Source organism: Bison bison, unplaced genomic scaffold, assembly GCF_000754665.1.
Source record: "Bison bison bison isolate TAMUID 2011002044 unplaced genomic scaffold, Bison_UMD1.0 scf7180017864527, whole genome shotgun sequence".
Taxonomy (NCBI): domain Eukaryota; kingdom Metazoa; phylum Chordata; class Mammalia; order Artiodactyla; family Bovidae; genus Bison; species Bison bison.
The window spans coordinates 1,055,758-1,071,986 of NW_011495078.1; the positions used below are offsets into that span (position 1 = coordinate 1,055,758).

General features: G+C 55.5%; 1 protein-coding gene across 1 annotated transcript in view; it reads right to left on the reverse strand.

Annotated features, from left to right (window-relative positions):
- Nucleotides 1–16,229, reverse strand: part of ATP11A (ATPase, class VI, type 11A) — a gene marked incomplete at its 5' end in the record, with an annotated part of 51,329 nt that overhangs the window by 31,162 nt on the left and 3,938 nt on the right. Inside the window, 11 exons of the mRNA XM_010831452.1 lie at nt 349–422; nt 1,433–1,504; nt 3,379–3,542; nt 4,136–4,309; nt 4,951–5,148; nt 6,164–6,314; nt 7,506–7,587; nt 8,226–8,290; nt 11,613–11,663; nt 12,082–12,185; nt 14,119–14,328. Of these exons, the coding sequence (XP_010829754.1) occupies nt 349–422; nt 1,433–1,504; nt 3,379–3,542; nt 4,136–4,309; nt 4,951–5,148; nt 6,164–6,314; nt 7,506–7,587; nt 8,226–8,290; nt 11,613–11,663; nt 12,082–12,185; nt 14,119–14,328 (1,345 nt within the window). The remainder of the gene's footprint in view (nt 1–348; nt 423–1,432; nt 1,505–3,378; nt 3,543–4,135; nt 4,310–4,950; nt 5,149–6,163; nt 6,315–7,505; nt 7,588–8,225; nt 8,291–11,612; nt 11,664–12,081; nt 12,186–14,118; nt 14,329–16,229) is intronic.

The window sequence follows — 16,229 nt, forward strand, 5'->3', positions numbered from 1 at the left end:
ACCAGGGGAGGGTCTGAGGTGGGCAGTCCAGACCAGGGGAGGGTCTGCAGCGCGGATGGGGTGGGGGACCCAGGACGCAGGCTGCCTTGTGTGTAAACTGAGGGGTGGGTGAGGAGTTGACCTCGGGATGGGTCGCCAGACTTCCCCTTGAGGGAAAATCCAAGGATGACTAAGCCAGCCTAAGATGCTGGGGCCCAAACAGGGCTGGAGGTGAACAGCTAGTGCAGATGTGTCTGTGTTTAAAGGGAGAACAAATGGTTAAAGCCTTAGAGCCTCACAGACTTGAGGCATCAGAATAAAGCACAACCACAGGGACCATTTGACAAATCAAAGGAAAGGAATTTCCACCTGTAGCAGACTTGACGATTACACTCATCCGCCTTCTTACTGAGTCGAAACTCAAGATTTCCAGCAACTCAAACCTGAAAGAGAGATTGAAAACTCGTTTTGACGTTCACGTGGCTCCGTGAGTCACAGCATCTGGGTAACGACCAGCCTCCCCTGCAGGTGACACGGCCCCTGAAGCAGCGGGTGGGTGTCAGCCGGGCACGGCGTGAGGCTGCCCAGGAATCTCCGGCCGCACCGAGCGGTGGGGATGGCCTGAGAGGTGCTCTCACCTGCCTGTCCAGCTGGAGACCAGGAGCCGGACAGCAGGGTCCCTGCCCTCCCAGGGGTCACACCACAGCGCCCAGAGGCCCCCAAGTGCTTTGGGGAGGAGCCGCGGCTGACCGTGGCTAGAGAACCCAGAAGCCCCTTCTGGAGTCAAGGGTTCACCACCTCCCCCACACCCTGGGAGTCTACTTTTCCAGAACGGAAATCCTGTTCTTTGAGATCATCGTCACCAAAGGTTATATTCCTTACCAACTGCGCCATCTCCATGATAGCCCAGTAATGCTTATTGCCAAGGAGAGATGGACAACCCATCGTCCAAGTCAAAATCGAGACACACCACGTGTCCCCGGGGCCAGCACTTTCAGACTGGACAGTCCCCGAAGGTCGATATGGAAAGTGAAACCCCCCGTCCATCTCCTGCTCAGTGTTTCTACAGGACCCCACGCTCCACGGCCTGGAACGGGCTCTGAGGACACAGGGTCCCGGGGCCACTCCAGGGGGAGGGCTTACGTCTTCCCTCTTGTGGGGGTCAGAGCATGGCCTCGGGGTGTCAGAACGGACTAGAAGGTTCCCAAACTCCTGCAGTGAAACGGACACCACATGGCTTCACCCAAGCCTGTTGGACGCTGCACCACCACCCAACCTCGCCCCTAAGCATCCAACTCAGACTCCCAGGGCGTTCTGGCAACGTGCTTGGGGTCATTACCGAGAAGAGGGAGGAAGAGTCATGGGAAAAGTACAGAGAATTTGGTATTTTCTCCGGTAAGAAAACACTGGGAAGACAGTGCTATATTCCCCTCCCATCCAGGGGTGTCCTCACCTCTCGACGTCATTGTCCCTGTTCAGCAGCTCCATGTAATTGTCCTTCAGCCTCAGGTACGTGAAACCAAATCTGCGGGGCAGACAAACCCAGGGGTTAAAGTGGACCTCTTTCCTCCTCACAGATACTTCTGTTTCGTACTTTGGGAAAGCTTTCCTTTTGGAGAAGAAATGCTTCTAGTAAAACGGAGACTGTAAGCTGCGTGGCGAAGTCAGTGCTGAATTTATTCACTGTCTGAGAAAATTCTCCACGAGCCCAGGGAACTGGACGTGGGAATGGCTGCTCGGCGCTTCACACGTGATGAGCTGCTTCCTACTGGTGACGCTGCAGGGCAGCAGGTCTGGGGAGTGGGCCCTGTCTCTACTATCAGGGGGGCCCTTCAGAGGTTACGACGTCAGAATTAGGACTCTGGGAGCCTGTCAATCTCCAGGCGGACGCTCGGTCTACTGACAAGGAAACCACAGCCCAGCTCAACACGGGGCCGCAGGGCACTCGACTCCTGACGTGCATCCAACACCGGCAGGCGCGGGAGCTCCACCCACACCGGCCCAGCGACGGGCTAGAGCAAGCGGCCCGGCTCCTGGTGCAAGGAGCTCACGGGAGGAGGACGCACACTCGAGCACCACAGCAGCCCTGACAGTGCGCAGGCGCTGCAGCCCGTGGGCCAGGGCCCGCTGGTCCGGCGGGAGCTGCTGCCGGAGGAGAGGCGGCTCAGGGGCGGTCCCTGCGACTGAATGTGCCTTACTGCCTGAGCGCTCGTTTTCCAAGAGACAGGTCTCACTCGCTCTGAGAACTCTCCCCTAGGTGCGCGTGAATACGTATGTTGAACACACAACACACACACCTGATTATCACTGTCAAATGGCAGGAAAAATGCAGCATTTAGTCCACGACAAAAACACGGTTCCAATTAGACTAGGGGTGTCTGATGCCCATGCTCCGAGGGCAGTGAAGGGGAAGGTAAGAGCCCTTGCTGATTTTTTAACTGAAGGCGGCTGGCTCACTCTATGGTGAGTTTTTAACTGAAGGCGGCTGACTCACTCTATGGTGAGTTTTTAACTGAAGGCGGCTGGCTCACTCTATGGTGAGTTTTTAACTGAAGGCGGCTGGCTTACACTATGGTGATTTTTTAACTGAAGGCGGCTGGCTCACTCTATGGTGAGTTTTTAACTGAAGGCGGCTGGCTCACTCTGTGGTGAGTTTTTAACTGAAGGCGGCTGGCTCACTCTGTGGTGATTTTTTAACTGAAGGCGGCTGGCTCACTCTATGGTGAGTTTCAGATGCACAGCAGTGTGACTTGGTTCTTTACGCAGCTCACATTCTGCTACAAGTTGTTAGGAGGCTCTGGCTTAGTTCCCTGTGCTGTGCAGTGAATCCCGCACCTTCAGAGTTAAATCAGGGTCATCGGCGATGAGAACGGGACGACATGAAATTACCATCTGGAGAGAAGTGTTCTCCCAAGTGTTTGCGTGGAGCCCCGTGTCAGGAGGCAGCAACAACGCCCAGTAAAGAGACGTGAAGGAGCTGGCGGGACAGGACTCACAGGAGTGAGCGGTGAGAGAGCTGCAGCATCCAGCCCAGCCCTTCTCACGCTGTGGGACCCTGCAAGTTGCTTGACCTCAATTTTTTAGGATGGATGAGGAAGACTTGTCATAAAGGATCCTAAGACTGCATCTTAAAAACGTCTGTGAGTGTTTGCAGGGGCCTCTAGTTTATGCAGAAGTTAGGAGGGAAACCACCATCTAAGATAGCAGGAGGAAGCCACATCCAGTGCCTGGGAATCAGAGGACGGCCTGAGCCCAGAGGCAGTGGCCGCCTGGCCCCCACCCCAGCGGAACGCCCCAGGCCCAAGGGCCTGGTCAGGATGCTCCCAGGACACGTCCACGGTGACGGTGGACAGCGCCCAGGACACCCAGCCTCCAGGACCAGAGTCGCCCGACACGCACCTCTGGATGCCCTCGACCAGGGCCACCTCGTCGGGCGAGGACGAGATGTATGCGGAGCGCTTCCCCGAGTCTGGTGACTTCTGGGGCCCATCCACCTCATCGTCATCCTTCACCTGGATGGTGTGGCAGAGACAGAGGGCCCGGAAAAACAGCTCCTCCCGCTCCTGAAACACAGCACAACCCACAGCTCTAAGCACGTCCACTTAAGACAGAAGGAACCCAAACAGAAGACGACAACCAACGCGGCCGGGCCTGCAGCCGTCGGGGGTGGGGAGTGTTAGCTCTGCCCCTGGGGGTGGTGGCGGAGTCCAGGCCAGACGAGATGAACGTGGACGCAGGGAGGCGGCAGGTTCAAGTTTCTGGAAGGGCCTCCGGGGTGACTGCTGATGAGGGCAACGCCCCTCCCTGAGGGAGTGAGACCTGGAGCTGCAGCGGCAGGCTGTGTGTGTGCGTGTCCACGTGTATGCGTGTGCACAACTGTGCAGCTTGTGTGAGCATAGGTGTGCCCGTGCCTGTGACTGGGTCCCTGTGAGTGTGTCCATGCGTGAGCACGCACTCACTCTCAGTGTGACGTGAGTGGTCTCCAGCCCCAATGAGACGGCTGGATTCACTGGGGACGCCCTCGGGGACGCCTGCACCCACATCTTTCCTTCCTGCGAGTCCCAGACCCCGGGACAGGAGGTGCCCTTGCTGTGTCCTGAGACACGCCCGTGGGAAGGGAGGGGGCAGGACAAGGGCGGGAAGCACGAGCACCTACCCGCCCACTGGCGCCCGGGGAGGCGTCGATCATATCGATGGCGGAGGCGTCAGGGAGCACCTGGCCATTGCAGACGGCGTGCGGCACGCACACGTGGCCCTCCACACAGCACTCCTTGAACTCCATGTTGTTCTCCGTGAGGGTGCCCGTCTTGTCCGTGAACACATACTCCACCTGCGGACGCGGCTCTGCTGCCAGTGCTGCCCCCGAGGGGCTCGGACCCCCACCCTCTGCCCCCTCCACGGTGCTCCTGCTCGGGGCTCCCACCCACGTGCCCTCTGCAGGGCAGGTCCTGGCTATCACACCCACTTAGCAGGTCAAGGCAGCACAGAGCTCAGGCCCCAAGCTGGCAGCCTGGACAGCTCAGTGGAGGGGTTTTGAACTCTCTTTATGCCAGAGACTGAAGCTCAGTCTCACTCTGCCCACCCTGACAGTGATGACCTCGGGCCATGAGGCCTGAGAGGATGGCTGGGGGAGCTGAGGCCTCACTGCTGATTCACCCCAATCCAGGCCCCCGAAACGCAGAATCAGCACCACTTAGAAAGGCCACGGGTGAGCCGGTGTCGGTGAGTGAACGTCACGAGTCTGCCTAACCTGTCGACACAGAAGCACCACCTCTGTCACACAAGGAGGGGGAATCTGCTGCCGTCTTTCAGGTGTAAGTCGTATCTGCTCAGGGATGGCAGCATCCCCCTCCGAACACCCAGGGCGTCTGCTGCAGGCTGAGAGTCACATGGCCTCTGGAAACCCAAGGACGCAGGTGCGAGGGGCTCCCCCACCAGCCAGCGAGAGAACACAGCTCCGGAGACACTGACCTGCCCCAGCTCCTCGTTCAGATCCGAGGTGTTGACCAGCGGCCCTTCCCCCATCTCCTCGTCAAACATCTCCTCGTCCCAGGTGAGGAAGTAGGAGCCCAGGAACTTCTGCAACTCCACAGTGACGTACATGGACACGGGAATGATGTAGTTGAAGAGAACCATGAAGGCCAGGAAGTCCGTGAAGGCTCTGAGGAACTGAGACGGCGCAGCGTGGTCACCGCCAGCGCTGCACAGCTGGAGCTCAGCTTAGCTGGCCCAGCTCAGCAAGTGGTGCTTTTGAATACAGGTGCTTCAGACCCAAAGGTGAAGACCACCTGGGCGTCGGGGGCCGCCTGCTTTCCTCTGTCCGCCCACTTGGGCGCCGAGGCTGGCCCAGGACGGGGCGGCCCCACACCTGTGCTGGTGGGCGGGGTCAGGGGACGGCCACCTGTGAGTCACACCTGGAGACAGTGGGGGCCTCCCGCCGAGAGCCCAGAGGACACCAAACAGTGGATTACTGTTTCCTCTGAGATTCCAGCAAATGACCAAGCTTAGGTCTGGATAAGCGGCTTTTCTGTCTAGTTTCGTCCTTATTTCTGAGCCATTTAGTCTCCTGGGAGGCTGGACTGAGCTCAGGAAAGAGGCAGGGGCCCAGGCTGGGATCTGCACATGGCTCAGGCAGATGCGGTAGGCCCAGCCAGAAAACGGCACCATTTTAAGCAGAAGTGGAAGTGGAAGGAAAGTCGCTCAGTCGTGTCTGACTCTTTGCAACCCCATGGACTGTAACCTATCAGGCTCCTACGACCATGGGATTTTCCAGGCAAGAATGCTGGAGTGGGTGGCCATTTCCTACTCTAGGGGATCGTCCCGACCCAGGGATCGAACCCGGGTCTCCTGCATTGCAGGCAGATGCTTCACCATCTGAGCCACCAGGGAAGCCCCTAAGTAGAGGAGATTTAATCAAATTAACACACTGGGGACTTGACTGGTGGCCCAGTGGTTAAGACGCCACGCTCCCAAGGTTTAAGGTTCGTCCTTATGGATTTAGGATGGAAGCTGATACTTTTCCAGACCCGAATATTCAAATACCCAAAGAAGGCGGAGCAACCAGCACCTATGGGGGGCGGGGGCAGCTGATTCTTTCACTGTCACCAGCGTGTCTACTACCAACAGCTCATCATCCCGTGCCCCCAGGCGTCCACAGCACCCGCCCACGGGCGCCTCGCTGTACCAGGTTCCTCTGTCTCTCCGCCTCCGTCTTCCGGTTGTACCACGGCTCGTCCCGGGACGGCTCGCTCTGCCACACGTACTTCAGCGCGGTGTTGATGAGTGCCTTGCTGATAAGGATGCACAGGTACACGACGAGGAACACGTTCATCGATCTGAAACACAAGACGGGCGTGGAGACTGGGTGCCTGCTCCCCCAGGAACCCGGAGCGGGCTGTTGAACGTCGGAATGAGCACGCTGCGAGCAGACAGGAACAACACAGCAAAGGGACCCCCCGACCAACTGTCCGAGCGGCAAAGGCAAGCTTGTCTACATGTGCGTCCACTCTGGCCACTGGCCTGTGTTTGGGGCCACAAGGACAGAGCTGGGGGCAGGGAACTCTGGTGGACAGGAGCGCAGGGCACGGCCGCCCTGCTCAGGGGGCTTCTGCATGGTCTAAGGCTCTTAATTCACAGAAGCCCCGGAAACCAACGTCTTCTACTGCGAAGCATCAGCCTGTGCGTTCCCAACCTGGAGGAAGGCAGGAGGGAATGAGCGAACGCCTTGAGTAGGAAAACTGCTGAGTCCTTAGCCAGTCCTTAGGAGCCTATGAAGGAGGTCTGATTTTCCAGTATCTGAGACTGATTTGTCAATGCAGACATCTGGAAACTAAGCATCCTTCCTTAATAAGAACCGACAGCCCAACTTCACAGCTGATGCAGCCACAGGTGGGCAGAGACCCAGGATTCCACTTGGAGGTCAACTTGCCAACAGCAGACAATGGTGCCCCGACCGTCACCCCCAAATCACTAAGGAGCCAGTATCTCTTCACTTCACCACGTGTGGTCACCCAGTCGTCCACCTCAGGTTAGGGACGCACTGTATTTTGTGAGGCAAAGAAGACACCACCTGGGCCACATTTTCTTACAAACCCAACTCTGTCCTGACTTATTATCAAAAGGATTTTACTGTTTAGTGAAGACTGTTGGCTCTGCTCACACTGTCCTCGGTGTGAGGAAAAGCGACGTAATTTTGACTTTTTCACAGGAGGACCTGATGGCGTCCACAGCTGGCCTTGGCCCAGCTGTCTGCACTCAGGTGGGAGTCTACATGTGGCTGGGTGCAAGGCCTCCACAGCCCCATGAAATAAGATGGTCCGTCTAAGATCTAAATCATCAGCCCAACTGTCGTCTGTCAGACCTCACGGAGTTGCTGATCAGACCAAGAGGAAAACGATTTCACCACTGCCGGGGTTTGCGACAGTGGAAGTCAGGATTTTTACGTGATTCAGATGAGATGGGGCGCACCAGGGTGGTATGGCTGTAGGCTCTTTATGCGATTCAATCCATGGGATATACGAGCTTACTTTTCAACAGCAGATCGCTTCTGGGACTTGGATTGATAGTTCAGTGCCATCTTGGTTTCCATGCCCGTGTAAATAGCAACACCTGTAAAGCAGAGAGTAGATGACACAGCAGCCGCACAGCTGTGTCTGTCTGCTGCTACACGGTAAGGCACACGCAGAGAGGCACACGCGGAATTCTGGACAAAATAAAGCGTACTTTACATTTTTCTAGGCCAGCTAGCTGTTCATAAAAAGTCATACAAAAAGATTCTTTAGACCAAAGACTTTTTTTCTTCCTGCATACGTAGGGAGCAATCTGTACTTTTTTAAAAACAAGTTCAGATTCTAGTTATTTGGGTTTCCCAACAATAAGACACACGTGTATTACTTGTGTATCAGTTAAAACATAAAAATTAACCCCCTGGAAATGGAAGCTACTAACAAAGAAACACAGCCATTAAAAGAACTTCCTGCAGAGCGTGTGTGAATTCTTTCACAGGCATGACTTCATGCTTGAGTCACCAGCTGCAGGCGCTCAGTGCGCAGGCAGCGCCCTGACACGTCCCTGGGGGACTGTGGTCGTGCGTGCAGACTGGTTTTCTTAGGACAATTCGCCACCATAAATCCACAGCACCTCAGAGCACAAAGAGACACTTTCAGGCACCTCCACGGATTTTAACTGCTTACGGGGCCCTTAGTCTTAGCAGCTAGTGTTAATAATTCACTAATTAGAACATTTACCAAAGATTTTCTCGGTGTTCTTCAGCGTGGCTCCTCTAAGAAGCAGGTTTTCCGATCCTAATGACCTGCAAAGAGAAGGACGACAGGAAACAGGGCAGTGGAGAAGCAGCTCACAGGCTCGACACTGCATCTCACGAGGAAACCATCTCAGTGTAGATCCGCCTGTATCTGGACTATGAACTCTAGCCGAGCCCCAGGAAAGGCAGGCACTCTTTCCCTGGGGCCAGTAAGAACCGTCTGCTGGGAGATTCCCACAGTCAGCTCCATCAGGGCCCCAGACCCACTGGGTGGCCCCCAAGGCTTTGATGCCACTCCATTAGAGACAGCGAGGGTCTCACCACCAGCAGCACCAGGGCCCTCCCCAGAAGTGCCACCCCACAGACCAGCCCGGAAACCCGCCCTAACAAGCTTCACATCTGAGGCCGGCTGCGCTGGGGATGCCAAGTGGTGCCCGCGACTCACTGAGCTGTTTCTAGCACATCCTGGGGGAGTATCACACACATTAACACAGTCTGGCTTTCAGAGAGGCGCTGGGGGCTCAGTGAGGCACCCACAAGCACGCAGCCAAGCTGCAGGCCCTGGACGCAGCTGGCCTGTGAGTCTGCAGTGACCCGTGCACTGCTGTGCTGGGGCGACCGAGGAAGTTAAAAACCATTCATGTGAAAACAAGCACTTGGGACTCAACAGTGAGATGAGTCAACTCAACAGCCGACAAACTCTGCCTTTAGGGGTTCGGGGGCCAGTGGTTCCCTCTGTTGACCGAGTAATCATTTCTTCTCATTTCCCAAGAGCAGAAAGGGAATCAGAAGCAGATTCAGGTTCACTAACTTTACATCTACAATGTTCTCCTGATTTTCTTTGGAGAGTAAAGGGATTTGGGGTAGAGGGGAAAATTTGCTCAAGTTTTCTTTTCATTCAATTAGCATTTGATTTCCTTTTACCAAGGGAGGCTGAGGACTTACTGAACGATATAAGCGTGAATGCATCCCGTGTACTCAGCTGACCCGGCTCAGGACCACATCAGGGTGAAGATGAGACAGAGGGCCTGCCCCGCGGGGCGCGCTGGCTGGGACGCCCTGACCCGAGGGGTCTGCCCAGGGCCGTCCGCGGTCTCAGGGCGTGGTCCCCAGCCCGACAGCCTCGTGGGACGGGCGCCCTGGTACACACGCGTCCATTTCTGTTACAGGCACTGTCAGCCTCTGTCGGCAAACACGGCAGCGCACGTCCAAGGTGTTTACGGAAACAAGTGGCCCTTCATACAGTGTCTCTGGTGTCTAAAAATAACTTATTTTAAAAAGCACTTTGCTCCTGGTTTGGACAGGAGGATGAAGAAACATCACTCAGAAAGGATCCAGAAATTGGATATACAATTCATATCTGTCCACACCACGAATTTATAAACATCTTTAAACATCCAAATATTAAAAATCTGCTGACTTTAGTATAAATACTAAAACAAGCAAAACTAGATAAAGTATCAGAATACGGTAACAGTAATTCTCTCTCAAGAGACTCAGGCGTCAACTTTGTACAAATATCAAATAAGGAAAACCAGCCGTGCTGACTTCTCCAGGTTCACCCACTGGTGCTATGGAGCCAGCTCAATCTATCCACCCTCCTTCAAATACAAATTAATCCTCACGAGGCACAAGAATACAGGTTGGTTCTCCTCACTAACCAGCCATTCACGTTTAGAACAATATGTGTTTAAGAAAGACCAAGGCAAGGCCTCCACAGGTCTGGAAAGCTCTTGCTAACCTGCTGATGAAGAGTGGGGATAAACACACGCTAAAAAGGTGCCAACTGCTTCCTTAAAACAAGCAATTCCTGGAGCCTCTCAAGGAGAGAAACCCCGCAACTACTTATTCGACATTAATCTCCATTTTCTTGCCAGTGTTTTCTTTAATACACACGGTAATACCAGAACACCAGCAATCTGAAGACGTGTGAACTGGAGGAAAATCAATCTCTGACCAGCAGGGTTTGTGGAAAAGGACTTCAAAGGCAGTCCCCTCAGTGCAGACCTCGAGACCTCGCGCGGGTAAAACGTCCCCGGGCCTGGGAAGCGGAGGCCGCAGAGCCCACGGCCGGGCTGAGCGGGGTCCGAAGCCTCGGGGCCGAGTCAGCTCCCAGCCGCCAGCGGTCTGGGAGTGGATGCCCAGCTGGGACCTACACCGGTCACTGTGCATCCCCTGCAGCAGGTTCCCATCCCTGGTGGGCGTGAACCCGGAACAGGCCCTTGGGAGGCACATCCCCGATGTCCAGGGCAAGAAGGTGCCCGGAGATGACCACGAGCAGATTCACGCAGCCGATCCGACGGCCTCCAAGTCAGAAGCCATTCGGCCTCATAGTCTGTTCAGCTACGGAAGGTGTTTCTAACGGGGAACCGCACCCTCCCGTCATCTGCTGTGATGGCACCCTCAGCAGACTCTCGGGAGAACATTCTCCATGGTGTGGTTAGTGTGTTAACACATCCAGACGTATGTACCAGAGAAACCAGCCACGGGACAGAGCCCAGATTCTAGTCAGGCAGGACTCCCTCAAACCAGCCACGGGACAGAGCCCAGACTCTAGTCAGAAAGGACCCCCTCAAACCAGCCAAGGGACAGAGCCCAGACTCTAATCAGAAAGGACTTCCTCAAATCAGCCATGGGACAGAGCCCAGACTCTAGTCAGAAAGGACCCCCTCAAACCAGCCAAGGGACAGAGCCCAGACTCTAGTCAGAAAGGACTTCCTCAAATCAGCCATGGGACAGAGCCCAGACTCTAGTCAGAAAGGACCCCCTCAAACCAGCCAAGGGACAGAGCCCAGACTCTAATCAGAAAGGACTTCCTCAAATCAGCCATGGGACAGAGCCCAGACTCTAGTCAGACAGGACTTCCTCAAACCAGCCAAGGGACAGAGCCCAGACTCTGGTCAGAAAGGACCCCCTCAAACCAGCCATGGGAAAGAATCCAGACTCTAGTCAGAAAGGACTCCCCTCAAACCAATTAAAGGACAGAGCCCAGACTCTAGTCAGGCAGGACACCCTCAAATCAGCCATGGGACAGAGCCCAGACTCTAGTCAGAAAGGAACCCCCTCAAACCAGCCACGGGACAGAGCCCAGACTCTAGTCAGACAGGACTTCCTCAAACCAGCCAAGGGACAGAGCCCAGACTCTAGTCAGAAAGGACCCCCTCAAATCAGCCACGGGACAGAATCCAGACTCTAGTCAGAAAGGACCCCCTCAAACCAGCCACGGGACAGAGCCCAGACTCTAGTCAGACAGAACCCCCTCAAACCCACTGTACAGCGACCATGAACAGCTCTCATCAGGAAAAGAACCACGTTTAATTGAACGATAGACATGAAGCCCCCCAGCGTTCACAAGCAGCAGAGAACTCACCTCACCACAGGGTCATTCTGATCGTTGTAAACATTTATGCGGCCGACGAACCTGGGGGCGGGAGGGTCAGGTCACTGCCAGGGCGGCAGGGGGGCGGGAGGGAACAGGACCTGAGACCCTGGCTCCTGGACCGCCCCCACCCCGTACCTCCGTCTCTAAGAAGGGCTGAGGTCCTCCCGGGAACACAGGGGTGGGGGGCTCAACCACGCTTCTTCCCCGCCCTGCTTTTACTTGCTCATGACTTAAATGACTTAAATGACATTTCTTAAAATGACTTCCTCGAAGCACAAAAAATTCATTTTTCTTCAACACGTTTAGTTCCACGAAGCCTTTTCAAGTATCTGAACAGAGAGCTAGAGATCGGAGGGGCCTGGGCTTCCCCAGTGATGCACACACACCCACCCCCAGCCAGCCAGGAGCCAGGCCCTGGGGGCAAGGGGCGGGGGACCCGGGGAGGAGGCCGGCTTACTTGTAGAGGTCAGGCTGGGGCTGCTCACACTCGATGGTTGCGTGGAGACTGTCGATGTCTTCCTCCGAATGGAACCCCTTTGTGTCCTGAACTGCGTAATGGGTCTGCAAACGGACAGGACATGGGGGGTCACAGCCCAAACGAGCAACACAATCTCCCCGCAGTGGGAGCCCCGTCCTGGGGCAGCCCCGGTGTTTAATGTTTATGCACATAAATAAGCCTGAGTACAAAGCCTGGCTACCGTATGGGACAGAGTCTGCAGATGTAAAACGTTACAAGACTACAGGTGCCCCCGTGCGTGATTCCTGCACCCAAGAGGCGCCAGCACAGCGTCCTCAGCCAGCGTCCTCAACGAGCCCAGCTCTCCTCCAAAACAGACATCTGGGTTCATCTGTCCAGACTAGACGCCACGGCCCCAGCCCTGCCCCAGAGTCTCCGAGGCCAACAGTCTGGGTGGCGCCCGAGAACCACATTTCTAAGCAGATCCCAGGGCTGCTGGTGCTGCTGGTCTGGGACCCCATTTTGCGAAGATGGGCCCTGAGGGCACCAGGAATGGTGGACAGGTGGGCCGGCTTGGGAGGACGCCATCTCCTCCCCAACCCTGATGAGTAAGCTCGGGCAAGCGTGTGAGGATTCACAATGACGGGGGCACGATCACAGCATCCGGCTAACATGTGAAAGCTCCGGCGCGTCCCACACTGGGGAGCTTCTAAACTGTCCTCACTAGAGCTCTGTCCACATCTGACGGACAGGAGCGCTCCGCAGGTGTGACCAGTACAGGGCCCCTCCTCTGCTCTTGAGGAGACAGCTCCGGTGCCTCGAGCCCAGGAGCCCAAACACAGACGTTGGCCACAGGCCACGTGTGGACGGGTGTGGCTTCCCCCTGACCGCAGTGATGCACTGGACCCTCGAGGCATCTGCTCCCGAGAAGGGTGGCCGCGTCTGGGCAGGGACGTCCCCCTTTGGGTGGGGGTGTGGACGGCAGCCCACTGCCCGTGGTCGGGTGTAAACGGCTCGCCTGGGCTGGGGAGGAGCGGACACGACCCCTCCCTCAAGCTCTGACGGCCACTGAACACCGAGCACCCTCCACCCAAAACTGCTCTCCGTACAGACGACTGTGCCACAAGGCTCCTCCCCTGGGATTCAGGATGTAGAAAACCTGAGAGTGAGTGTGGAAACCCTACAGGCATCATGTGATGAGACTGTGGTCATCCACAGGGGAGGAGCAGGGCGCCCTTCAGGGCTTGCCCCTCAGGGAAGCTCCTGTGTCCACGGGAGCCAGAGCCTCAGAAATGCTGGACCCAGAGGCCAGGCTCACTTTCATAAACTCCCTGCAAAAGTCCGTGTTTTCAAAACAGTGAAATCCTTAAAATTAACAGCTATGTGCTTTTCATTTGTGATCATTAATTAAAATTGTTTAGTACCAGCTGCCAGTACAGAACTCCACACTGAATGTAAGAAATGAATCATCATTTCTGAAAATCCTTACTAAGATACTTTAACAAAAAGATGCTCATTGAAGTAATAAGCGGGCAAAATCAAGACTCACTTTCCATACAATTCCAGTCTGGTGAAGTCACTGATTTTGACAGGTAAAATGAAAACGTCCAAATTCTAACAATCTCTTCCTTACGTCCTTAACTGGGTGCCCTCGCTAAGCAGCAGCTAAAAAGGAACATGGACTTGCTTCTGTTATCTGGAGAGGCTGAGGGTTAGGGAGCTGGGGTGGGAAGAAGAAAGTGGGGATCGAGGAGACGCAAACGAGAGGAAACAGTCCCTGGTCTCCCTGAATGCAGAGCCTCACTCCCCGTGCAGCTTCCGGCCACCGGAGCACAGCTCTCAGGGGAAGGGGCGGGGCGGGGTGTCCCTGAACACAGAGCTTCACTCCCCGTGCAGTTTCTGGCCACAGGAGCACAGCTCCCAGGGGAAGGAGAGGTCCCTGGACACAGAGCCTCACTCCCTGTGCAGCTTCCGGCCACAGGAGCACAGCTCCCAGGGGAAGGAGGGGGTCCCACGGGCAGAGAACAGGCATGTTACTTTGTGGCTGGACTCCCCATCCAGGCTGGCGGTGGTCACGTGGCAGGTCCCGTCCGCACGGCTGCTGGACAGGAAGATCAGGTCACAGGGGAAGGTCTCGTCCTCCTTGACCATGACGATGTCCCCAACCTGCAGGACAGATGACAGACAGCGCTGTGAACCGGAACCGGCCTCTGGGCCGGGGCTCCCACGGACGCCGTCACAGCATCGCTGGAAGGAAAGCGTGTGGATGACGCGGCTGAGAAGGGCAGCTTCCGGAGCATGTGGCCCAAACCCAGGAGAGACCAGGGAGGTCGACACACCACTGGATGCTTAGACCCTGGACACGCCACGGGGCATGATGAAAGAATGTTCTGCAATATTCTATTTTGCTATGATAGAAATACTTTGCAATATTTGAACTCCATCCAGGAGGATGAGGTGAGCGGTCATCCCATGGGCGTAAAGCCTGGGACGTGGCCACAGTGAAAAGGAGTGTGTGGTTCCAGCAGAGGACTGGCACAGGCCATCACGACAGAATGGGCTTAACGGGCTTTAGACAAAGGTACAAAAGCCAGTCAATGGAGGAGGGACAGCCTTCCCAACAGACGAGCTGGAGCGCTCAGGCAGTCCTGGGCAAAAAGGACTTTCACGTAAAAAGTAACACAAAATCGATAAGGAACTTAATCTAAAACTATAAAAACTTTAAGGGAAAAACAAACAGGAGAAAGTCTTTGGCCACCAGGCCTTGGCAAAGAGTTCTTAACTTGACACTAAAAACATCATGCATATAAGGAAAAGTCAGTGAACTGGACTTCATCAAAATGAAGAGCCTCTGCTTAGCAAAATACCCCATTAAGGCATTTCTGGCAGAGGACCAGCGTCTAGAATATGTGAACTCTCAACATTCCACAGTAAAACCTTCAATGAACCAAGCAGGAAGCGGGCAAGGGCCACAAATCCTAAACCAGCCCATCCCAAAGGAAATCAACCCTGAATATTCACTGGAAGGACTGATGCTGGAGCTGAAACTCCAGTACTTTGGCCACCTGATGCAAAGAGCTGACTCATTGGAAAAGACCCTGATGCTGGGAAAGATTGGGGGCAGGAGGAGAAGGGGACGACAGAGGATGAGATGGTTGGATGGCATCACCGACTCAATGGACATGGGTCTGAGTGAACTCCGGGAGTTGGTGATGGACAGGGAGGCCTGGCATGCTGCAGTCCATGGGGTCGCAAAGAGTCGGACACAACGGAGCGACTGAACTGAAGTGAATGACACACCAGAGAAAAAGGAGTTCTGGGCAGAAGGAACACCTGCTGAGACAGTGAAGGACAGGGAGCTCGGAGGGCTGCAGTCCACGGGATCACGAAGAGCCGGACTGAACGAGGGACTGAGTAGAAGCAACAACAGCGAGAACAGGTGTCTCAGGAAGAAGACGCCCTGAGGGCAAACAGCAGGCGTGAGCCGCTCGCCAGCCACCAGGGCGGCGCATGCTGAGACCGCACGCAGAATCAGGGCCACAGAGACGAGAGGCAGTGCCAAGCACTGCTGGGGTGCTGGGACAGAGCTGGCGGGAACACATGGGCGGGCAGGCTCTCAGGGCACGGCTGGGCTGCTCCCGCTCCACTAAGACGGGGTTTCCCACGATGACCCAGCAACTGAGCTCCTGACTTTTATACCAGAGAAAAGGAAACTATATTCACGATAAAAAACCTCTACACAGATGCTCACAGCAGCTTTATTCATCATGGCCCCGATCTGGAGAAACAGCCCCACCCCCCCGGTCCACCCCCACGGACTCTCCAAGCAAAGAAAGGCGTCCAGATGCCCACCCTTGGCGAGCCCCGAGGGAGTTCGACTGTGAGAGGAAAGCCAGTTTGGCAGGTACAGGCTGTGTGACCCCATCTGCATAAAGACACGTCCTGGAGGTGGGCCCACCTAGCGCTCAGGTCGCTGAGACCCTAAACCTGCTCTACAGTTGCTTACAGCTTTAAAAGTTGACCCACAGAAGAAAGGGGTTGAGAACACTGGTAGGAGCTTGCCTGAAGGGAGCAGCACTTGGGGAAGAGGGCGGTCTGCACGCAGTGACTAAAGCAATCTCAGACAGAAGTTCCGCCAAAGGCACGAG